General features: G+C 44.8%; 1 protein-coding gene across 2 annotated transcripts in view; it reads right to left on the reverse strand.

Moving 5' to 3' along the window:
• Positions 1 to 1,726: 1,726 nt before the first annotated feature.
• Positions 1,727 to 25,569, reverse strand: part of LOC143023092 (uncharacterized) — a 46,089-nt gene continuing 22,246 nt past the window's right edge. Inside the window, exons 2-4 of one of the 2 annotated variants that reach the window (XM_076181575.1) lie at positions 22,614 to 23,077; positions 11,278 to 11,458; positions 1,727 to 9,213 (exon numbers count right to left, since the gene is read on the reverse strand). In XM_076181575.1, coding sequence (XP_076037690.1) covers positions 8,687 to 9,213; positions 11,278 to 11,458; positions 22,614 to 22,676 — 771 coding nt within the window. In that variant the 5' untranslated portion in view covers positions 22,677 to 23,077 and the 3' untranslated portion in view covers positions 1,727 to 8,686. The remainder of the gene's footprint in view (positions 9,214 to 11,277; positions 11,459 to 22,613; positions 23,078 to 25,569) is intronic. The other variant, XM_076181582.1, reaches the window with a different exon arrangement.

Genomic DNA, 25,569 nt, shown 5'->3' on the forward strand with positions numbered 1-25,569 from the left:
TTCTCTCGTGTCAAACTCGAAGTTGAAAGAACCGAACACTAGGCGATGAAGGAGATGCTACACTTCTGGTCACGTGTCAAAATACTCTCTCTCTCTCTCTCTCTCTCTCTCTCTCTCTCTCTCTCTCTCTCTCTCTCTCTCTCTCTCTCTCTCTCTCTCTCTCTCTCTCTCAGTGCCACCAAGAGTTATTGTCGCCACCACCCTCTCCTCTCGACACAGCCTTCTGAAGAGCTACACTATTCCACCTCCTCTCCACAAGGTGTGTCTTACATAAACACCACCGCATGGGCTCAAACAAAGCCCGTGTGAGTGATACTTCACTTAAAAAAAAAAAAAAAAAAAAAAAAAAAAAAAAAAGAGCACTCACCCACCCCCCGGGCCTCTTGTTCTTCTCCTTCAAGGTCACTCACTCCTCGACTTGTCCCTTTCTTTATTCCCCGGCGCCTGTGCTCAGGTCGACTTGATCGTCCCAGTCTTCCCTGCTCGGCATTCTGCGGCACATTTATCTTTCCGCCCAGAGGATACAGTATCGAACTCATGACCAGGTGGTCGTGAGTTCGATTCCCGGAACACGCTGCGGGCTATGTCGCGTTGGTTACCGACAGCTCTGGCCAAGCGGACAGGCGACCCAACACCGACAATAAATAAATAAACAAATAAATAAATAAATAAACAAATAAAAAGAAATGCTTACCGCAACTGACAGGACTTCGCCCTACCAGGGGTTTCTCACTTCCCACATCGTGGGAGCGGGACGGTGAGTTTTAGTTAAGTTACCAATCTCCATGGGACGAAGGGGGAGGGGGGGGAGGTGACCTTGTGTCCACAGGGGGACTGAATGACGGCCTCCTCTTCCTCCTCGTCCCAAAGTGAAGAGGCGATGACACGCGTAGGGTTGATCAAATGAAAGATGGTGCAATCGGTGTGAAGTTTATTTGCCTGGAATCCAGCCATACAATCCCACGTGCCGGGGGCCACAGTAACGGCAGCCCGGGTTGTGGAAGTGGCAATAGCAACACATAAGAGAGTGAATAAAAAAGGGGAGGAATGGAATTTGCACAACACAAAGTCCCGTAGAAGAACCCAGTTGCCCCAACCTATCTCATGGATTAATATTTAATTATTTATTTATTTTATTTATTTATTTATTTATCTATATATTCATTTCTAACGATGGTAGCGTCATCGGAAGCGCGCTGGCCTCGCATTCGCTTACTTGTGAGTTCGAATCCTGCACTCATCTCCGATTCCTAGCAGTAACTGTTAGCTATCTGCCCCAACATAATAGGCCAAAGGCGAAGGCTTCGGTCGCAGGTATTCAACGTCTCCTGGCGTAGGCTCCTCACCTTCATGGCAGGGTTCGGTCGGTCAACCCCTCACCCGGTTCGCAGTCTTCGAAACTCTTGGGGCCGCCATCAAGAGGAAAATAGAAGGATATGTATGTGTATATGATTCTGTTCAACGGCGCGAACTCCCCCTATCAGGAGGCTAGGATGGTTCCCCTTACAGAGGACTTTGTAGCCTGGAATTTATCGAACCATATCCTTGGTCCGACTCGCTGGCGGCACGGTTCGAACTGCCGTCACCTCGACCTTCGCCGCAAGTAGCGACGCTCTAACCCGCTCGGCCAGCGTGTGTGAGTATATATATGTATATGTATCTATATATATATATATGTATATATATATATATGTATATATATGTATATATATGTATATATATATATATATACACATTATGTGTGTGTGTGTGTTCTTTTTATCCCCTTCATCGTGGAACAGCTTGGGCTGGTGATGGTCACCGGCAGCTTCCGGAGTGGAGATCGAACCTTTGTTCCCTTGAGAGTTGGCGGGGACTTATCATATCAGTTTGTTCTTGTTTGTAGAGGTCAAACACAGGGCCTGATTAAGACCTTCAGGGGCCCTAAGCTTTTACAAGATTTTGGTAAACCCCCCCCCCATATAGACGGTGCCCCATAAGAAAGCTAAATTTCTATTCATGTTATGAATATTTGTATAGATAAATGATTTAAAAAAATAAATCCCTATTCAAATGTTATAAAAATAGATGCAAAAAAAGCTAATCAATCAAAATTTCTGTGGTACCCCCTTATCTTGATGGCCCTGTTCAAACACATTGTGTATAATCTGTGGTCTTTTTGTTGACTCGTTTTGACGTCCATAACAATGTAGATGTAGATGTGGAGCATTTGTATCGAGAGCTCCATAAATAAGGATTCCTCTTGTTTTCCTTGATGTCTTATTGTAGAGCTTGTTTTCCTATGTTTTGTACTTTCGTCCACCTTTCATGTAGTATTTCTTATGTTCTATTAATTGTTGTTCTAGATTTGTGAACAGGGACGCGTTGATTGTGGTGTTGTCGTCTGCCAATTTCTCCCGCCCGACTGAAGGGGCTATCACACTGGGCTGTTTATCCTCCCACGTTCGATTTCCAACTTCTATTTGAATAACTAGATTATGACTTCGCTTACAGAATTCTAGACTTGTCTAGAACATTTCAACATTACGTTTAACATTCGTATATGTTTACAATCGCTCATCATTCAGCTAAATATAAACCGGAGAGATGATTTGATATTTAGAGATATGAAAAACAAAATATTGTAACAGAAGTCGTTTTTGATTCAAAGGAACACTCAACTGTCGGCGCTGGTGAAGCTCTTGGAAGCCCAGTTTGATAGCCCCTTAACGGGTGGCGATTATTTCCGTTTTCTCTTGTCGCCACTCTACCACTTGCCAACTAAACCATTGACGCGGCTCCGATCAGACCTTCTTCACTTGTAGTCCACAGACATCCTCTGGTCCATGAGATTTTTTTTCTTTTTGGGTGGGTGGGTGGGTCACAGGACTAGATAATAAACTGGAGTTTGGTGTAAACACAATTTTATTGAAAATGGTGGTGGTAGAAAATATGTTTCAGGACCAAATATTAGCTGGCCTGCTGCTGTAAGTCTTCTCAAAATTATTTAGTGAGACATCTATTTCAAACCAAAATATTTCAGATCAAGCCATTTTTTGTGTACCCGCTGCTGCTGCTGCTGTTCATTAAGCTCCTACAGAAGTCCTGAGAGTGGAGGCATTTCCTCCATCCCAATCCGACTCCGACTAGACTGACTGATTGACTGACTGACAGACTGACTGACTGAGGGGTTGTAGGAGTCAGTCAAACTGTCTCAAGCACACGCGCACACTTGTTACTTGTAGTTATTGTCCCGTACTGCCCAATTACTGCGTGCAGAGCTTCTTAAAAATGACAAGTATGATTACAGTAACAACAACAATGACCATTACGAATAGTTTGATGTCCGTATCTTCTCCCTCTCCCTTTCCTCCCTTTGCCCCGCTGTTGTCGCCGCTGCGGTTTGGGCGCAGAACTCCCATTGTTCGTCATCTCAAGTGACCGAGAATTTTCATTTCACATCTAATTTCTGCACGTCTGCTGTTCACTTAAGTGCCCTCGACCCACATCTCTCCAAGAGAGAGTGGCCCTAATTCGTTCCTCTTTCGCTCCAGGTCCCTTAGGGCTTGGAATAATAACTTCACAAGTTATAACTTGATAAGTTATTACTCCAAGCTTAGGGCTTTAGGCAGCCTACACACGGAGCGTCTTTGTGATGTGCGTCATTTATGACGACCGTAAACGTTGTCCTGCACACGCAGCGATATGACGGTCGTCATTATGGCGCCTGACCGTTGCGCGTCATCCTGCTAATTTCACTAACTATACTCGCAAACGTTGTCCTACACACGCAGCGTTAAAATGACGGTCGTCATTATGCCTGAGCGTTGCGCGTCAAATTAGCAGGATGACGCGCAACGCTCAGGCGCCATAATGACGACCGTCATTTTAACGCTGCGTGTGTAGGACAACGTTTGCGAGTATAGTTATCTAAAAACGAGCGTCTTTTTCGACGGTCGTCATAAATGACGCACGTCACAAAGACGCTCCGTGTGCAGGCTGCCTTAAGGCCGGCCACACACGTGCAGTTTAAACTGACAGTTACAACTGTTCAGTTATAACTGTCAGTTGAAACTCCACGTGTGTGGGTATCTGATACTGAGGTACCCACACACGTGCAGTTTAAACTGACAGTTATAACTGAGCAGTTGTAACTGTCAGTTTAAACTCCACGTGTGTGGCTGGTCTAACACTTCAGTTCTCTTTCATTTCCTAGTTCCTTGGTTTATTCTGGGTGTGGCAGGCCTTATCAGTAACAGCGAATAGCTTCGCTGAAATTCCTTCATGGGGGACAGGGGAGTGAGGCAATGGGGCACCCCATCATGTTGTAGGTCAAGGGCACTTAACTGAGCAACAGATGTGCAGAAATTAGATGTGAAATAAAAATTCGACAAGTGAGTGACAGGGAGAGGGCGAGACAACCAGTGTGGACGAACAGGCACTGGCCAGTGGGCATTAAAAAGAAAGGGAGGAATAGCACACATTATAAGAGATTCGGTTTTAAACACGAACAAATGCCGTGCAGTAAGGTAATTGTTCTTTCCACTGATTCATTCATTATCACTTAATCTCACAACTCGCCATAACCACAACAGTTTATCACAAATTCTTTTGATAAAAAAGTATTTCAGAAATATTATGACTCATTTAGAAAAAAAAAAATCCCTTGAAAAATCCTGAAAGCCTCACGGGACATTTCGAAAACTCCAGAGGTATGCCAAGCACCACATCATTGAACCCAATTGTTTTACAAGATCAGAAGGAACCCCAGCCGAAGTGTCTGGCGAGTTGTCACTGGCGACGTTCAAGTTAATTCTTGGAGGTGGTGGGTCTGCCCTCTAATGACGTAGACTTTTCATTACCTATACCTAGAGGTTATAGGCACTACCTGGACCAGACTACAGGGTGCGCTGAGGTCAGAAAAGGTCAAGAACTTGTGCTCTCGCAATGATGTTTAGGATGTATCAGCAGTAGCATAAGTAGCCTCGCCCACATGAAGCCTTTGCTCCTGGCGCAATGAAATCATCCGTCGTAAAGGCCTGATGGATTCATGGAAGTCAGAGAGTTCAAATAACCAACCAACCTTTTCCCTTTCCCTCCCTTCCCCCGTTCCGTTCTAACTGCCATCTATCCATTTATTCTGGCTGGCGTCGCGGGGCCGTGCTCTCGAGTTGCTGCACGCCCCCCCCACCCCCCACCCGTGCCTCTTGTCGTCGTCGTAGTCGTCATCTTGATTAACTGATCGCGTGGCGACAAATTCTACATTTTCTTCCAGCTGCACGTGGGAGGCACAGTTTTCTAGCGGCGGTAGCAGCGGCGATGAATGCGTCTCTAGAAAAGCCGCTGCCACCGGAGCCTGTGGCACCCATCCCCTCCCCCCTTTTTAGCACGAAGGTCTTTCCTCACCTGGTCTGAGAAGGAGAGGAGGACGTAGGGGGGGGTGCGTGCATGTTGAGGCGACACATCACAAGGTCTCGAATATACAATTTTTTCATATAAATATAAAATAAAGGAATAGGCACATCTATAGTATGAAGATGATCCCTCTTAACGTCGCGAGCTCCCCCTATCAGAAGGCTAAGACGGTACCCCTTACAGAGGACTTTGAAGTGTGGAATTTGATGAACCATTCCCCTGGTCCAACTCGCTGGCGGCAGTGTTCGAACTGACGTCACCTCGACTTCTGCCGTAAGGAGCGACTCTCGAACCCGCTCGGCCAGCGGGGATAGGGTCACGTGTCACGCTCATTTCAGTCAGTCTAACGCCAAAAGTAGTCATGTTTTGGTTCTGACATAAATGTGTCCAAAAGACGATTCAGGAATACCTCCTTCATCAAACGTGAGCACTGTCACACACACACACACACACACACACACACACACACACACACACACAGTTGGTAGAGCGCTGGACTGGAAGTACGATAGTGCTCGCAGTACCCAGTTCGAATCCTGCCCAGGGCCGAAATTATTTCGGTATCGCTGTGCTTCGGGTCGTTACTCTGACTCTCGTGGGCGGGGAGATGTGTGTGTGTGTGTGTGAAAGGTCATAGCATTACCCATAGATCGGTCATACGAGCTCTGAGCTCTTTTCCGGGAAGGAAATAACTGTCGATCACGAGTCCAACACGTGATCCAAAGACCAAGGTGAATACACACACACACACTAGAAAAGGGGAGATATTAAGGCTCGTATTATTTGTGGCTCCAAATATACTAAGGATGCCCTTAGTTGTGCACGTATGGTTGATTGATGTATTCCATTAAGAGTCTAAACAAAAGTAAGACAGATATATCAGTGTATGGAAATTGCATGACACGAAGAGTATCCATATATATATGAAAACTTGGTTCGTGACATACACATGGCTCAACGGCGCAGTGGTATTGTTAGCAACCACTAATACAGCGGTCCGAGTTCGATTCCCGCCCAGGACTGAAATAATGTCAACATCGCTGCACTGTGAGCCGGCACTCCACCTCTCGTGGGCAAGGAGTTGGGTGTGTATGTAAGGTCACAGTGTTACCCATAGACCGGGCAACTCCGAGCTCTCATCCGGGAGGGTAATAGCTGTCGATCACGAGACCAACACGTGGTCCAAGACCATGTTGTATCACAAACACAATGGCATCTACTTGCTTTGAATTCCCGGTTCTCTCCATGCTTTCAACAACCACAACTATGTAGAGTTGCTCGAATGAATATGACAATGCATATTGCAGATCGCCCTCCCCCTTCTCCTAACTCGGCGAGGCGATGCGGCATGCAAGCGAGTGCCCTCGTGTGCTTCAGCTGCAGCTGCAGCTGTGACGCTGGTGCCAAGTCGCCGCAGCTGCCGTGGGCACTTCTCTCGAGGTGCATCTGTAACGACCCGCGCCGCGCCTCTTGCTACTCAGAGGGATTTTTATAGCTGTCTGTCGCCGAACTGTCCCATTCAGCTGTAGATTGGTGTTCTCGGTCACATCCTTGCCTGCCCTCCTTTTCCCCTCTTTCTCGGGAAACACTGATGGCTCAGCTGTGACCCAGGTTGCGGGGTTTGACCTCGATCGCAAGAGCAGCCCGCGATGAACCTAAAAACAGGGGCAACTTTCTTTCAGGACATTGTGAGAAGGAGGCGTAGTCCTCGTCGTGACGGACGCCGTTGACCAGGACCTTTTCAGAAAACACACTAGATCGTGGTTGGGGAACCTTCTTAAGCGTGGGTGCCAAAGTCGACCAAATCTTTGATGCAAAAATTTTCTTACGTGCCAACGGAGTACAAGTATAGGCCTACATACGAATATGGTCCCCCTCCCTCCCTCCCTTCACCTCCCTCCCTCCCTTCACCTCCTATAAGGGATCCAACCCGCCGCCCAGCGCAGCATGCGGTTACCAATGGTCATTAGATACTCATTAGTTAGTTTTTCGAGGTGAACTCTGGGTTTCGCGTGCCGCCGAAAAAAGTCGTTAGTGTGCCAGATTTTGCACGCGTGCCAAAGGTTGCCCACCCCTGCTCTAAACGCGAGATTCTAAGGAAATGCCCACCACCAGGTGAGGACGAACTCTTCTTCACTGGCGGTGGCAGCAGCAGCAGCAGCAGCAGCAGTGTTAGTAGTAGTAATGGTAGTAGAAGTACTATTAGTAGTAGGTGGTGGGATGTATGAGACGTTCTCCAGCACAAATGGAATAGACATAGTAACCATGTGGTGAGCTCTGAAACAATGGGTTGTTTTAAGAAATGATTAGACAATTTTATGGGTAGGGATGACAGGGTAAGGGACATGGAACTGCCTAGTGAAGGCCTTATGGTCTCTTGCAGTCTCCTCCATACTGTTCTTAGCACTTGAGAACTCTTGGCGAGTGTATGCGTAGAGCTCCTGGCGAAGACGCGAAGTCCTCAGCAAGTGTCCCTCCCAATGGCAGCATTGTCGGCCTGAAACAGACGGAGGATCCTCTGCTGGGAGGGCGGCCTGGGCATTTGTTCCACGTCGCAACTGAAGGCACTTCACAAAGTCATTATCGTCATTGATTTTATCACTATTATCACCGTCTTAGGTTGAAATGTTGTTGAGTCTGTTCGCTCTGCTACAACGCACCCGATTCTGGGATTGAGGGTGAGAGGTCTTCATGCCACGTCTCTCCCCTCCCCCTCCCCACACACACAAACACACTCTCTGGAATCATGACCCACCCAACACGTCGTGGTCGAAACCTGAGGTGGTCAACATAAAAGATAAAAGATAAAAGTCCTCCTGAATCACGGAGATCATTAAGAGCGGCGTGCGCGTAATACTAACGAGTTCTTCCCGAGGGTACTTCATTCCTTCTTCTTCTCCCTCGAGCTCGGAACACTAACTGAATACTGACTTGACAGCAAATGGGAATAACCGAGTGGCACTGGGTACCAACTCCCAAGGCACTGGCATGGAGGGAACGAAAGTGTCATTTTGAGCCGGGACTATGTTAAACCAGTAGCAGGAAGGACAATACGCCCTTCAGCACAATGGCGGCGGCACACGTGCATGTATACATACATACAGATACTTATGTCACACATCGTGTGTCCCTTCCTACTCCAGCTGAATGACTAATGAATTGCCTGCTTCGCTCGAGACAGGTCCATGAGGGTGGAGCGGACGAACACCGTCCCCACGATGAACGCCTTCGGGTTCATTATATTACTCCGAGAGGCGGGACCTTCGTACCGTGAGGGGAAGGTTGACGGATGTTACTGTTTAGGAGCGGTCGCCGGACCCCCTTCCCCCTTCGTTTCGATCTCAGAAGGAGGGGAAGGGCCCGCCTGAGCCACGACGGAGATGAGGGGCGAGGGTGGATCCTGCTGCACAGGGAAGGATGCCACGGCTCCGGAGTACCCGCCGCTGCAGTCGGAGAAATAGGGCGAGTACGGAGGCGGTTGCTCACCGTACTGAGGCGGCAGGACCCCGTAACCAGCCTGCTGCTGGTGTCCGTACTGCCCCGGGGGTCCGGGACTTGGGTACGGCCCCATCCCAGGGGCGTACGGGTGAGGGTGGGTGTACGGCACCGTGGAGGGACCCTGGGGGACGGTCGTATAGCCCCCCGGGGAGGCACCGCCGCCGCCACTGTACGACGGGGACGCGCCCCCGATGTCGTAGATGTGCCCCCGGGCGTGCGGCGGCGTGAAGGGCGGGATGGGTGTGCCTCCGGTGTTCCGGTATTTCTTGTACTCCCGGTAACCGATGCAACAGATAGCTGTCGTCACCGTCCCCGTCAACGCTGCAACAGTACAAAAGAAATTAGTACAGGCAAGGGAACACAGTCAGTACGAAACCTCTAGGTCCATAACGAGGCCCGAAATATAGTGATGATATACATACATTGATATCAAATAATGAAACGGCCGCGGACCAGCTTCGAACTGGGTACCGCATAGCACGATTCCCACTCACTACCATTCCTACACACAGAGAGCTTTCAAAAGAATCGTTAACCTGACGCCTTATCTGGTATCAAGGAATCGGATCGGATGAGAAACTACAGCCTTACAGTACGACTGCCGAGGCCGCTGTCTCGTGTGTATAGTAGTCCCGAAGCTTTTATTCGCTTTGCCGTTGTAATAATTAATTATTCCACAATAAATTGAAATGTGCGTGCGTATATATATATATATATATATATATATATATATATATATATATATATATATATATATATATATATACTGTATATGCATACACACACACTGAATGGTCCCCAGTGCAAATATCAATATCTTTTTTAACCTCATTAACTTTTCACTTTTAATTCCATGTCATCACGATCGAGACTGACAATGCGCTCGACGGAGACATATGGCTTCACTACGTATCAGTTTCCGCATATGTCTCCGTCGAGCGCATTGTCAGTCTCGATCGTGATGACATGGAATTAAAAGTGAAAAGTTAATGAGGTTAAAAAAGATATTTATATGCATGTTGAGGCATTGTGACAAGTTGGAAAAGATTGGTAAGGAAGACACGAATTAGAATCCAAGTTTATTCCTGACTAGTTTCACACAAAAAGGTTTTTTCAGAAGAAACCTTTTTGTGTGAAACTAATCAGGAATAATTTTGATTCTAATTCGTGTCTTCCTTACCCACATTTTCCATGCATATACTGTATACATATACATATACAGATATATATATATATATATATATATATATATATATATATGTATATATATATGTATATATATATACATATATATATGGAATATAATAACAGTAATGATAATGATAAATAAAGCACTCTAACTCACCATCCCACTATCACGAAATGAGACGTAAGAAACCCCTGGTAGGACAAGCCCTGTCAGTTGCGGCAAGCCGCTGGGCGTTTTAGGCCCACGTTGGAGTCGCCTCCCCGGCTGGGCAGGGCTGTCGGGAACCAACGCAAGAAGCACACAGCAGGTCCCGGGAATAGAACTCGCGACCACCTGCTCATGAGTTCGACATGATTTCCACTGGGCGGGAATGTGCATGCAAAAACACGCGTGTATCATGTTATCATTCCAATGTTGTGACGTTTATAATTATTGTGTGTGTGTGTGTGTGTGTGTGTGTGTGTGTGTGTGTCTGCGTGTGTGTGTTTCACTATGGTCTTGGATCACGTGTCTGAACTCGTGATCGACAGTTATTAACCTCCCGGATGAGAGCTCAGAGCTCGTATGACCGAGCTACGGGTAATACTGTGACCTTACATGTACAACCCAACTCCCCGCCCACAAGAGTTGGAGTAACACCCCGCAGCGCAGCGATACTGAAATTATTTCAGTGACGTTTATAATTGTGTGTGTGTGTGTGTGTGTGTGTGTGTGTGTGTGTGTGTGTATACGTGCGTGTGTGCGTGCGTACGGTTCGGGCCGTTGCTGGGAGGTTCTAAATAGACTCGACGTCCAGACAGGGTGGAGGTGCCAGAGAGTGAATTCACACGCAGACACAAAGAACTCGACTTACCGTACGTACATACATACATACATACATGCGTACATACATGCATACATACATACATACATGCATGCATATATATATAAAGGAATACACACATACAATAATACATACATGTACATATACATGCATACATACATACACACATACATGCAAACATACAGGTGATCAGGTACGCCTGTGCAATTAATACATAATATGGCGGAGACTGGTTGGGTATTTATTTCCTCCTTCTCCTCCCCTTCTTCTTCTTCTCCTCCTCCTCCCCCTTCCCCTTCCCCTCCTCCTCGTCCTCCACCTCCCCCTCCGGCTCCCCTCCTCCTCACCTCCTCCTCCTCCTCCTCTTTCTTACCTCCAAGGATGAGTAAGACGGATCCCAGGACGACGCCGGGGTCGACCGATCTGTCGAAATGTTCCCAGAAGTCGTCGTCGTAGTTGGCGGTGGCGAGAGCGAACATCCCCGCCAACAGAAAGAAACCCGACAGTACTGCCAGGTACATGAGGCAGCGCAGACCCATCACGATGCCGCCCACCTGCAACAAGGAGAGGGAAGCGGCTGAGACTGACAGGCTGGCTAACAGATATACAAATAATTAATTTCACACACACACACACACACACACACACACACACACACACACACACACACACACACACACACACACACACACATATATATATATATATGTGTGTGTGTGTGTGTGTGTGTGTTTGTGTGTGTGTGTGTGTGTGTGTGTGTGTGTGTGTGTGTGTGTGTGTGTGTGTGTGTGTGTGTGTGTGTGTGAACTTGTTTGAGCCCAGAAGGTTGACGGGGGTGGGTAAGGGGTTGGGGGTGGTGGTTCCACGAAGAGGAACCGTTTGTGTGTGTGAGTGTGATTCACCATGGTCTTGGATCACGTGTTGGACTCGTGATCGACAACTATTTCCCTCCCGAAAGTGAACTCAGAGCTCACGTGTGTGTGTGTGTGTGTGTGTGTGTGTGTGTGTGTGTGTGTGTGTGTGTGTGTGCGTGCAGGGCCTCCTACTCGATAGAAGAACGGTCCCTCCCCCTCACCCATCCCCCTCCCTCCCTCCCTCCCTCCATCCGTCCCCTCTTGTACTCTAGATGGGGCCTTCCTGCTTGCAATGGCCCTTCCTTCCTTCCTGCGAGGTGGACTTCAGACCCCTCCACAAGCTTCAGGTCTTAGGCTAAGGGCATCACCTGATTAACTACCACCATCGCCTACCAAAACCAATACCACCACAACCATCATCATCACCACCTCCACCATCACCACCACTACCAATACCACCAACATCATCACAATCATCATCACCAGCACTACCACCACCACAGCATAGGCACGCCCCCTCATTCTCCCCCACCCCCCCGCCCCACCACCATATCAATTTCTTTCTGGGGTCGTCGGGAACAGCGTGACCAGATTTAGCATAATTATGCTAGATTTAGAATATTTTTGCCCGGAAATGTTACTATACTAATACAAATATATAACAAACACTGAACGTATTATGAGGAACAAAAAAATTTAGCATTATTTTGACCAATCTAGCATAATTTCAGTTGCTGTCTAGCATATTCCCGCTTGAGAAATCTGGTCACCCTGGTTAAGGGCTTATCACACTGTGCTATTTTTCCTTCAACCTCCGATTAATCGACCGTGCCGTCCACGCCCAAGAACCTTTCCCGCAGTGGCAAACTATTTTGTTTTCTCAACAAAAATACACACAATATCATCTCATATGCTGGGGGAAATTAATTGTCTTCCAGCACATCAGATTTCTTCCCAAAAGCTATTGGCTGCAAATCTGCTCCAACTGTCGAAGGTAAACTAGCTCAATGTGATAACGCCTTCATGAGTGGTGTTGGCGATCGACCCTTCATGTCGATCCGATCAAAGACATGCACTTAAGCACAAGAACGGGAATTGTTATTGTCTGACTGAGAGAGTGTCCTACCCAATCGATATTACTGGTAGCAAAATACAGAAATCATCCAGGTGATGTACACAGGGTAGAAACAGTAATTCCACGTGTATATGCATTCGTAGATAGGTGCTTGCAGGTTATGCATAATTACCGACACTTGCACACACTCACACACACACACACACACACGACTCGGTTGGTAGAGTCCCCAACTGTCACTACGGCGATCCGGGTTCGAATCCTGCTCAGGACTGAAATAATTTCAGTATCTGCGCTTTGAGTCGTTACTCCAACTCTCGTGGGAGAGGAGTTGGGTGTGTGTGTGTGCGTGTAAAGTCACAGCATTACCCATCGATCGGTCATACGAGCTCTGAGCTCTCTTCCGCGAGGGAAATAGCTGTCGATCACGAGTCCAGCACGTAATCCAAAGCCCAAGGTGAATACACACACACACACACACACACACGTGTTTTACGCACTCGCACGGCGGCGCGCGTGTGTACGTGTCCACTAGTAAGCACTTGCACAGCTGCGCAAGTAAAGCAGGCAGGCATGCCCACCGCAGCAGAAGCAGAGGTGCCCGCGCACCTCACCTTCTCCCCCTCCCCCCCACCGCCACCTCCTTCTGCCGAGGACATCAGGGAAGTACTCGCCGGATTTGAAAGAGGGAGGAGGAGGAGGACGAGGAGGAAATCAGACACAGCAAGGCCGGTGTAAATACAGTACCTCAACGGGGTCCTTGCCTGCTTGGCATTATTCTGAGAAGTAATCGTTTGCCACTCAGCCATCATGGCAATTGCAATCTAAATTCCTATGTTGGCTGGAGACGAGTCAGGCCGACCCCGCGAGCCTCCCGACTGACAATCTTTTCTTCTCTTCCTTCTCCTTGAGTGCTACTTATACAGATCCCTCCCCCATAGCGGCTCACTTTACAGGCCTAACAGCGCCTGCGCCCTGTCTGAGCTTCATGTATAAGCTGACGTACCTCCGGGGGGGGGGGGGTAGCGGGAAGCGTCTGAGTAAAATCGCTGGATAGATACTGAGACAAAATATATATATATATATTTGTATATATATATATACATTATATATATATATATATATATATATATATATATATATATATATATATATACACACACACACACACACACACCCGGCATCATGTCAGGAAAGAGAGATTGCTGTTCAACGTTTACCTTTCTACACGAGGATAAACACTTTCTAAATGATGTCTGTCTGCAGCCAGAGTTGCTGCAGCCCACTTCTTGGGTCTATCTGTTTTTTTCTTCCTTCTCCACGGAAACACCCTCTAGATTCTAGAAGTTCTGTTAAGGCTAGCGCTAGGTGACTTTATTTAGGTCCGGGCGGGGTAGGGCTAGACTCGTTTGAACATTACTCGTTAAATCTGGCATAACTGTAGCAAAGAAGGCGGGAAGGGAGGGAGTCGGGCGGAGGCAGAGGTCGGGTGCGGGGTGGAGGGGGATACAGGAACTGATGATGGTCCGTACAACATTGAAGGTTGTGTGACAAAAAGCCATGGGCTCGGGTCGTGTGCTGCCAGGGCGGTTTGTAAACAAGGATTCCAAACTTGTGTGTGTGTGTGTATGCAGCCGTGCATAAAAAAATATAGTTTTCCTCAAGGGCAACCTAACTCCCTCCGATGGGGCGATGGGCGGGAAGGTGGGTGATAGGAATAATGGGTGGATGGGCAGCCAAAATACCCAGTGTGGATAACTGATATTGAATTGAATTGAATTGAATTGAATTGAATTTTATTCGGATACAATCATACATACAATAAGTACAATACATATAAGACTCAATATTATACATAGTATATATAATTGTACATCCGAGGATGGCACAGGAAGTCAAAAGACTTATTTCCACTGTGGTCCTCATATTACAACTAGGAAAGGACCATACTGTGTTGTGTACCATTGTAACGTATTAGTAATGTTACTTTGTCATGTAATATGCATGCATCTTTCTGATATAATGTTTAATATACATTTATGCAATGCCATCTGTATGGCAACATTCTGGACCCACACACACTCACCTAACGGTCAGTTAATCGATTTCCTCAGTAGCCGACCGGCTTTTGTACAGGAATTATAGCGTGACTAATTAACCAGCCAGGATAGACCTTCTTTTAGTCTTGAGTCTTCTTCCACCCTCACAAGAACCTCCAGGCCCTCAACCCCCTCAGCTCACGAGATTCATTGATCTTGACTTCGACTCCAATGCATTTTTTCTGTGCATTTCATCACACGTGACCTTGAGGAGGTGAAATTTCATGTTTTGTTTCCTCCAACTAGGCAGAGACTACCCCAGGATCTACTGATTAGTTCGATTGACTAAGTGTCAGTAGATGTGTAATATTTTCCCATCAACATTTATCTTCACGTGAACAAGCACTCGATATTATTAAAATATACTCTAGTGATTTTTCCCACTACAGTAAATCTTCGTTAGGATGATAATTTCCATCCCAAAGTCTAGATTAATTTGTTTCTCGCCTAGTGTAGATAGATGTGTAATAGGTTTTCATCACGGTTTTTCTTCACATGACCATGCACTCGATATTATTATGAGATACTCTAGAACACTTTCCCCGAAATTTATCTTCGTCAGGTTGATAATACGAAAAGCGATGCGAGCCGGGAGCCCTGGCCGCCATCTTGGTTAACAGTCCTGTTTCTACATTTCTCCCTCTCCTCCTCCTATCTCTACTCCTCACCAGTTTTCTCTTACTATCTCTACTCCTTCTCCTACCTCTAACCCTCCTTCCTCTATTCTTCCACCTTCTCCTCCTCCGCTCTTCCTCACGTTTTACTGACCGATGGTAATAATAATCAGGGCTGCGGAGTCGGATGGTATAAGGTCCGACTCCGACTCCGACTCCTTTGATTCCTCCGACTCCGACTCCCGACTCCGACTCCCGACTCCCGACTCCCGACTCCTTAACTCCTTGACCCCTATGTGGAAATCTATTCTGCAGATCCATATACCAGCCTCCCACACCTATTCAGCAAGCATTTTATAAATATTTTTCATGTATATTATTTTTTACGTGAAACATTCACTTGTATGATTAATATACTCACATATACACTCAACCAGCTTTATATATGTATATGCACACAAGCACGTATATTCGTATAAACATACATATATATATTAAATATATAATGGTATTATTTATGCTCATGATCATCTACCAGCTTATGAGCACTTTCAAATCTGTCATGGTAGAGTTGCCACTTCAAGCTAGATATTTTCTTTTTCCTTTGTGCCCTTCCCCTCCCCCCAAAAAAAAAAAATCATCTGTTATTTCATTTGTCCAATCTCATAAACCTTCTAGCACAATATTAGGAAAAAATGTGACAAATCATGATGAAGAAAGGTTAATGGAGGATGCCCTACCTAGTACTTACTGCAGAATTAATTTCACCATGTTATCATAAAAACCAGGAATCAGTTCAGGAAAGAGAGAGACAACCTTCCCCTGTGCACACTGTTCATATCTGCTGTTGTTCCTCCCCTTTTCAGTCATCTTCAAATGCTGTGACATATGCTCTAATGTCACTCCTATCTGGCCTCTGAGACTGGTCAAAGTTTATCTCAGGGCACTTCCGTTGACTTTTACATACATGATATAGTGCATACGTAGTGGATATATACTATTGTCTACACTGTCATGTACGTGTGTACATGATGGAGTTCTAGATGTTAACATAATTTGAATTAATTAGACTGTCAACAAAGGTAAAGTAGCCAGTTTAAATTATTTAAAGATAAAAATCATCTCTATCACTTGACAGTTGACAAATTATTCAGGAATTTGAATTAATAATTATATTTATTGAGTATTTATTATAAATAGAAATACATTCCACTGGCTATAACTCCCATAGTATAGAATGAATGAAATATTAATACAAACTACATTCTGGAAACTTCTATAAATGGTACATATCCTGTAACTAGCTATAAAACTATTCTATACTGGACGGTTATTAAATTTTCTCAACACAAAACGTATCAATTTTTTTTAGATTTTTTAAACTTGGAATAATGAGACCTGCTTTCTATTTGCACAATAGCAACAAATTATTTCACAGTGCACATCTATAGACAGTATTTTACAGCTATTGTTGGCTTGCAAGTTACTGTAATGGTAAAAATTCAGACAAAGCTTTCAAGAATATAACAAAATATATGTACTGTACCTTGAATACACCTGTATTATTACGTTAATAACTAGGTTAAAGATTCAACTATAAAAATTTCTTATAATAAAATATTTTATATGTTCCTTGAATCTACCAGTATTATTACGTTAATAACGAGGTTAAAGCTAAAATCTATACAGATTTCTTATTTGTGAACATTAAAAAAATAGGCTTTATTCATAATTATAGAACTTATAGACTACTCAATTGAAATTTGCAAATAAAAAAAATAGTATTTTGTACTTTATATAAGTAGGGTAAACTGATATCTTAATGTGATGAAATGGTTGGTTAGATTAGCCTATGAGAAATATAGGTTAGAGTCCTAGACTACCCTATGAATAGAGGCAGCCTATAGTCAAGGAAAAACAGATTTGACCCTACAATTTATGGTAAAAAGAAAGGTAAATGTGGATTATAAGGTTATTTTGGGATTATCTTTTTTTTCTTTCTTTCTCTTTTTTAATGAAAAACGAAATAAAATGAATAAAAATAAAATAATTAAAAAAATAGAAACAAAATGAAAATAAAAGAATATTTTTTCATTAATTCATTAGTTTTATTTTTTTTTCTTTATTTTCATCTATTTATTATTTCTTAAAGAACCCGATAAACAACATGTACCAAAAGAAATAGGTTTTATCTGTGTGTATATATATATATATATATATACTGTATATATATATATATATATACTGTATATACACTCTCTTCATCAAAGTTTTAAAAATAATACAAACTGCTAATGATTCGCTAGGTTAGCCTATCTCATAATCAGCATTTATGATAAAACAGGTAGGTCTTTACAATTGGCCTAGGCTAGATCACTGAGAAAAGTAGGAAACTTTGACAAAGTAATCTAAATTGTTCTTGCATCCAATGCTTATTGTTTACCAATTCCTACAAAAAAACATAGCCAAATCATGCAAACTGTATATCTTGTAGGTAATATTTAAGGTCCGGTAGTCACTCAATAGGCTACTATCAATAGTAGGGTTTTACAGACTATTCCGTATACCAGTATATCAATATTTGTCTTTACCAAGGTCACATTACACAATGTACAAAATTTGGCCTAAATATTTTCTTTTTACTATTATTAAGAGATTAAAAGAGGAAGGGAAGTTGATTCAAGTAGGGAAGAAAAGGTAAAAGGCAAAGATGATAATGGAAGAGGAAGCAATAAGGGGAAGATGGGCAGAATATTTTAGGGAACTGTTGAATGTAGAGGAAGATAGGGAGGGAATGGTGATAGCAGTGGGAGGCGCAAAGAAAATGACAGTGATGGGTGAGGAAAATGAGGGAAAAATAAGAAAAGATGAGATGGAAGTAGCGATTAAAATTATGAGAGCAGGTAAGGCACCTGGGTTAGATGGGTGTCATGCAGAGTGTCTGAAGAAGGGAGGTAAAGTAATAGTAGACTGGTTAGTGAGGTTATTTAATGTGTGTCTAAGGGAGGGTAGAGTACCAGAGGACTGGAGGAGTGCATGTATAATTCCGCTTTTCAAAGGAAAAGGGAACAAGTGTGAATGTAGAAGTTTCAGAGGGATCAGTTTGTTGAGTGTAGTTGGGAAGGCGTATGGGAGGGTTATAACTGAGAGAATTAGGAGAGGACCAGAGGAAGTAATTGGTGAGGAACAGTGTGGGTTTAGGAGAGGTAGGGGCTGTGTGGATCAGATTTTTGTGATAAGACAGATTTGTGAAAAAGCTTTAGGAAATGGTAAGGATGTCTTTTGGGCCTTTATGGATTTGTAAAAGGCTTATGATAGGGTAAACAGGTATTGGGGGAAAGCTGTTAAGAGCTGTCAAGAGTTTTTATGAGAGTAGTAGAGCCTGTGTTAGAATCAGAAATGGAGAGAGTGAATGGTTTGAGGTAAAGGAGGGACTACGTCAGGGATGTGTCATGTCGCCATGCCTGTTCAATGTGTAAATGGATGGGGTGGTACGGGAGGTAAATGCAAGAGAAATGGGCAGGGGACTGGAGTTGGTTGCGGAAAATGGAGAAAAGTGTGAGGTAAGTCAGTTGTTGTTTGCCGATGACACTGCACTTGTGGCAGGGTCAGAGGAGGCATTAGGAGAGTTAGTGACTGAGTTTGGGAGGGTGTGTGATAGGAGAAAGTTGAATGTGAATGTGGGTAAAAGTAAAGTGATGAGGTGTACAAGAGGAGAGGATGGTGGAGAGTTGGAAGTAAGTCTTAAAGGGGAGAGGCTGGAGGAAGTGGATAGTTGTAGGTACTTGGGGTCATATGTGGCTACAAAGGGAGGAGTAGAGGTAGAGGTAAGCTGTAGATTGAGAGAAGCAAACAGATGCCTTGGGGGATTTAAAAAAGTAATGAGAAATAGACATTTGGGAATTAATGCAAAGAGGAGATTGTATGAAGGGGTGATTGTGCCGACAGTGCTGTGTGGGGCAGAGACATGGAATTTGAGAGAGGCAGAGAGGAAAAGTTTAAATGTGTTTGAGATAAAATGTCTGAGAAGTATGGTGAGGGTTACAAGGCTGGATAGAGTGAGAAACGAGGAAGTGAGAAGGAGAGCTGGGGTGGAAAAGGAGTTGGCTGAGAAGGCTGATGAAAGACTATTAGAATGGTTTGGACACATGGAAAGAATCGATGAAGGAAGACTGGTGAAAGGGGTATGGAAGGCAGAGATGGAGGGAGTGAATTTGAGAGGACGACCGAGGATGAGATGGATGGATGGGGTGACAGGGGCGTTGAGCAAGAGGGGAATGCCTGTGGAGCAGGGAAGGGAGGTGGCAGAAGATAAAGATGAGTGGAGAAGGGCTGTGTATAGATGATACTGTGATGAAAAGAAAGGGAAGGGATGGGAGGATGGGGGGGTTTGGGAAGTGGGAAAGTGTGAATGATACATTGACGCAGCCCGAAGGGACTTCTCCCCGTCCTCCGTTTTCTATGTGAGGGGACGGAGAGAGAGGGGTCGCCAATTAAGTGAAGCGGCCTTGCTGTGGATGTTCTGTGTCCTGGATTGCTTCTGACCCAGGGTGGTGGGCGGGATGCAGGGATGACCCGTCGTCCACGAGGAGCTAAGATGTGAGGGTGGAAGGGATGATGGGTGGGAATGGGTTTATGCCTTTTGAATTGGCTACCTCCCTGATAAGGGGGAAAAAGCCTTTTGTATATAGATAGAATTATGGTTATGGGTTAAAGTATAAATATCTGGTACACTTAGGCCTAATTTGCAATTGTCTTTATACCATAATCAGTTTTGAATTAGATTAAAATGGTTCGTGATTTTCTTTACTCTGATTTCTACTTTTCATTGCTTCACTTGTAGGCCTATTGTATTCACTAGTAACCATGATCAGTAGCCTGTTTCTATTTCGTATATTTCAAACCACTAAATTTCTTAGATAAATGTATGATTTTCATATTCTGAAGTAGCTTTATCATAATCTAGCATATTTCTATTAAAGGAAAATGTGATAAAACTACCGAAAATGAAGGAAAAGAAAATTCACTGGGAGACACTGCTTTAGGCAGAATCTACAGCTGTTTGTTTACATTAGTTAGTACCAGTAGCACATAATGCCGTCACATGGTGGCAGCACGAATTGATGTTTATTTATGTTGAAGTAAAAGCATTGCAGTATAGTACAAAATATTATATATATATATATATATATATATATATATATATATATACACATATATATACACACATATATATATATATATATATATATATATATATACATATATATACATATATATATATACATATACATATATATATATATATATATATATATATATACAGCATATATATAGTTTCACTCTCCTTACAGGAAACAACTACAAATACATGACCACAAACACTTACCCAGACTGACAACGATAGCTTGTTAGTATTGTGTATTTTTTTTTATTATTATTATTGATGGATTGTTTTTTGTTTCCATCTGGAGAGACCACTTAGTGCATATACACTGCACACACTCACTATTGCCTCCAAAAATAAAAGCAAAACCATACAAAAACTGCTAAATTGTGCAACTGGTAAAAGCAAACAGGGAAACCATGTTAAAAAAAATAATTCTATTGGACTTAAGGAGTCGGAGTCGGATAAAAAAAATTCCGACTCCGACTCCTAGTACTCTTAGAAATTCGACTCCGACTCCCTCCGACTCCGACTCCCTCCGACTCCGACTCCCTCCGACTCCGACTCCGACTCCGCAGCCCTGATAATAATAACGAAATGGAAAAAACTTCCAAAATGCCGAAGCATCCCATCCGACCCTGAGTTGGGCTTGTGTTGGTGCAGTTGGGGTGGGGTAGTGGGTAGGGGGTGGGGGGTTTGACAGTAAAAAGGGGCCCTGTGATAAAGAGAAGCTCCGCCAAAAAAGATGCCCAATATTCCAATTATTTTTTCGAATTTACTGGCGGATTTTGGGGCGAACCCTAGCCTCCCCTAAAAAAAAAAAAAAAAAAAAAAAAAAAAGTCCTATATATTTGGCTACCCACCGTGTAGAGGAAAAAAGCCTTTGGTATATGTATGTATGTATGTATATATTGTTCCGGTAGACGTCACGCAATGTTATTCATGTGTGTTTGTCAAGAACTGGGTTTCATAGTCATCGCTGTCATCAGCGCCAAAGACCTCAACATCACCACCCAGACTCATCTCATCACACTTCAACAGCACTGTCGTCGTCGATCACCGACAGACTGCCATGAGCAAGTATAGTGGGGTAGAGGGAGTTGAATAGGGAGGCAGATGTGTTCTCGGTCGATTGATCGACCGAGGACTCCCCACCCCACCCCACCCCCACCCCCCAAGGTCTGCCACGCGACACTCTCGGCGTTATGTAAAGAAGTGGCCAGCTGGCCTCTACCAGAGCGAGATTTCCTGCAACGATTTTTCCCCCCTGGGGCCCGCCATGACTCAGCGGTATCGCGCGTGTCTAGTAACCCCGTGGGAATTTCGGGGCATGTGTTCGAATCCTGCCCGCGGTGTAGAGGTTAGGAAGGGCATTCACTCTGAGTAAGGACTACTGACTCCTGATCACCTCGGACCTGAGGTGACCTCAGGTTCCTACGGCTATCGTCACCGCAATGGCATACCGTGGACATCGTCTCTCCTGTGTTCATACATAGTCCACATCAGGTTGAGGTCCTGATGTGTACCAATCCCGCAAAATACACAAAAAAAAGAGAGAAAGAGAGAGAGAAGGAACTCAACCCCAACCCCCGGTGTCTCTTCCACATGAACTAACCCGAACAGAAAGAAGAGCGACCGACGCTGCCGCCGCCTTCTACTTTGGCTCGTTTCACATGAAAGGACTTTTCGTCATGCGCCTTCCATGGCACGACGTCATGCTCTCAAATAATCATGGTTGTCTATAGACGCTTCCACGCGTGGTTTGACGTGTGAAAGCGTCCATAGACACCCATGGTTATTTGATAGCACGACGTCGTGCCGTGGACGGCGCACGACGAAAAGTCCACACATGTGAAACGAGCCTTTGGAAACAGCAGCAGCCGCGTGCAGTTGTACTAACCCGAACTCCCTGGTGGAGGTAGACGGGCACGTGCCGGTGAGGGAAGCTTCGCTCCGCGTCCATGACGGCGGTCCTGCTGCAGCCAAGAAATTAATTTCCCCAAAAGATCCTCCACGTCTCCGAAGGAAGAGGGTGAGGAGGGGGAGGGTGAACTCAGAGGATGGGAGAGAGGTCTCTGAAGCCTCGAACTCGGGCACTCGCGTTGCTGTGGCTGCCGAGCCCAGCCACCACCCAAGGCCAAGTCACTACTCAGTTCGGCTTCAGGACCAATTCGTCCAGAGTTCGTTCGAGGAACCTCTCACCCCCCTGCAGGAGGTGCCACTACGTGTTCTTGGCCGCCGTCGAAGCCATTGGACCATTCAGGGAGAGCTTCTTGAGGTGGAAACTAGTCTCACTGCCACTCAGGTCGAGTCTCCCAAGGGAGGAGGGCGATGGCGTCATACCTTGCCGCCCGAGTCGCATCTCTGAAAGAAAGAAAACGGGAAATTAGTTGCAAAGGGCCATGGCGATCAACATGTGTGGTTAAACCAGTAATTCTCAGCCTTTTTCACTCCGTCCACCCCCTATATGAATTGTCAAAGTTCGTGTGGCTCCACTTCATTTTTCTCGTAAATCCAACCATGCCAAAAATTAAATAAATAATAAAACGTTGATGAGAGAAAACGTTTTATTACAAAGTTGACAATTACATTTATCTTCTGCCATGACAGTGTGATGGAAGTTTTTTTTTCAGATGCCTCAAATTATATAGAAATGTACAATTTGTAATAAGCCTCTCCAAATGCTTGTCGTGGACTCCCTGGTGGAAAATCACTGTTTTTTATTAAACGGTTCTGACATTGCACGCAGCACGGGGAAGCCACCCGCGTTGGTATAGGTTGTGAACAAATAATTCGTTGCTGATTGAGACAGAGAGGATCTACAGTGAATACCTCAAAGATATGTGATTTGTCATTTACATTATTATAGTTTTTATTTATTTATTTATCATTATGATTTTTTTCGCATCCGACCTAGATATGGACCAAAAGGCTGTCGGCATGCTCCGCCTTTGTAATCCTTTGATTCAGGCAAAGTCATCATATAAATACAGAAGGGCAGAGCTCGTTGTGATGGATTTAAATTGGACAAATTTAGGTTTAAGAAGGAAGTAGGCAAGAATTGGATTACCAACTGAGTGGTTAACGAATGGAATAGACTCAGTAACCATGTAGTGAACGTTGAAACAATGGGATGTTTTAAGAGAAGACGAGATGACAATAGATTGGGATGACAAGTGTTAAGGGACATGGAACTGCCTCGTGTAGGCCGTCTGGTTTCTTGCAGTCTCCTCCGTTCTTATGTTCTTTCATAGCCTACAGCTGAACAAAATAATATAGCGATAAAAAGAAAAGCGCCGTTCGTTGTAGCTATTCAGGATTCACGGTGGTTCCTTCGGCGAAAGAGCCTTCACACACACACACACACACACACACACACACACACACACACACACACACACACACACACACACACACACACACACACACACACACACACACACACACACACACACACACACACACACACACACACACACACACACACACACACACACACACACACACACACACACACACCGTTGCTGATTCTGTTATTTCGCCTAATAGGACCAAGCACGCTTGGTAACTTCGCCGGTTGAATGGGGTCGTCTGGTCTCTACCTGAACAAAATTTCCCAAGAGACTCATGGAGGGAAGGCGGGGGGTTGCCACGAAGACGAGTAAGATTGTCCTGGCGGTGGCAGTCGGGATAATAATAATAGTAATAATGATAATAATAATGATAATGACAATTATTTTAATGATAGCAACAACAACAATAACGGAAAGGAAAGAAGTAGCACCCAGCCGTCCGTCCGGAAGGTAGGGGCCGCTCACTCGGAGAGAGGATTCTTAGGCACGTTCACGTACTCTCTTCATCCCGGCGGCAGACGACAAGACACGACGCGACACGCATTAGTTAAGGCAAAAGAGAACTTATATACATCATATCCAGTACACGACGGGCGATCGTAGAGCGTAGCGAGCCCATTCCATTGGTTCGAGGAGGACCACAAGTAATAAGAGCACTGGTCGTAGTATTAATATAAGTAGAAGTAGTAGTAGTAGTAGTACAGATGCCTCAGTACGCGAGACAAACCAGACCAGACGCAATCTCGATCGACGTGAGATCATAACCCTACTCTCCTCTCCTCTCCTTTGGTTGGCGTCGACATCATATTACGTTACACAGCAATGACGACGACGATGAAGACGGTGACGATAGATACAGGCAACAACCACAATGTGATGACGTCATTTGTTAACAAGAGTCACCTCCCACGCCCTTTCAGAACTCAGCTATTGACACAAATACCCCAGAGTTCCCCTCCCTGAGGAGGCAAAGGAGGAAGAGGAGGAGGGGAAGGGGCTCTGGGTGAGGGGAATTTGGCGTTCGGATCTCAAGTACCCACAAGAAGAGAGGCTTAGGTTAAGACGCCCTTCCCGTTCTCGTTCTCTTATCTTTCTCTGCTGTGGTTCTGTGGCGGCGGGAAGAAGGAAGGAGGGTTAGTGAGTTCTTGTCCTTTATGTGGTTAGGTCAGAACTAGTCTTACAATCGGCACGACCCTGATTGCATTGAGATGGATCAGGACCGTAATTCAGTGTCGGGTCACGCTGACCAGGGAAGCTGTGCGTTACGATATGGCAGCGTTTCTCAACCAACCAGGGTTCCCCGGAACCCTAAGGTTCCACAAAAGGTCCCTAAGGTTCCCCAAAAGGTCTCTAAGGGTTCCGCGAGAACAAATGAGATAAGCTAATGCACTTTTGATTTTTTATTTAATTTCATATACGTAATATGATTAAACACGCACGACATATTCTTGGTTATTGTAATAATATAATATAGACATCATCCTATCTAACCTATTATTACGA

Source organism: Oratosquilla oratoria, chromosome 3, assembly GCF_046742065.1.
Source record: "Oratosquilla oratoria isolate Oo_2021 chromosome 3, ASM4674206v1, whole genome shotgun sequence".
NCBI classification, from domain to species: Eukaryota; Metazoa; Arthropoda; class Malacostraca; order Stomatopoda; family Squillidae; genus Oratosquilla; species Oratosquilla oratoria.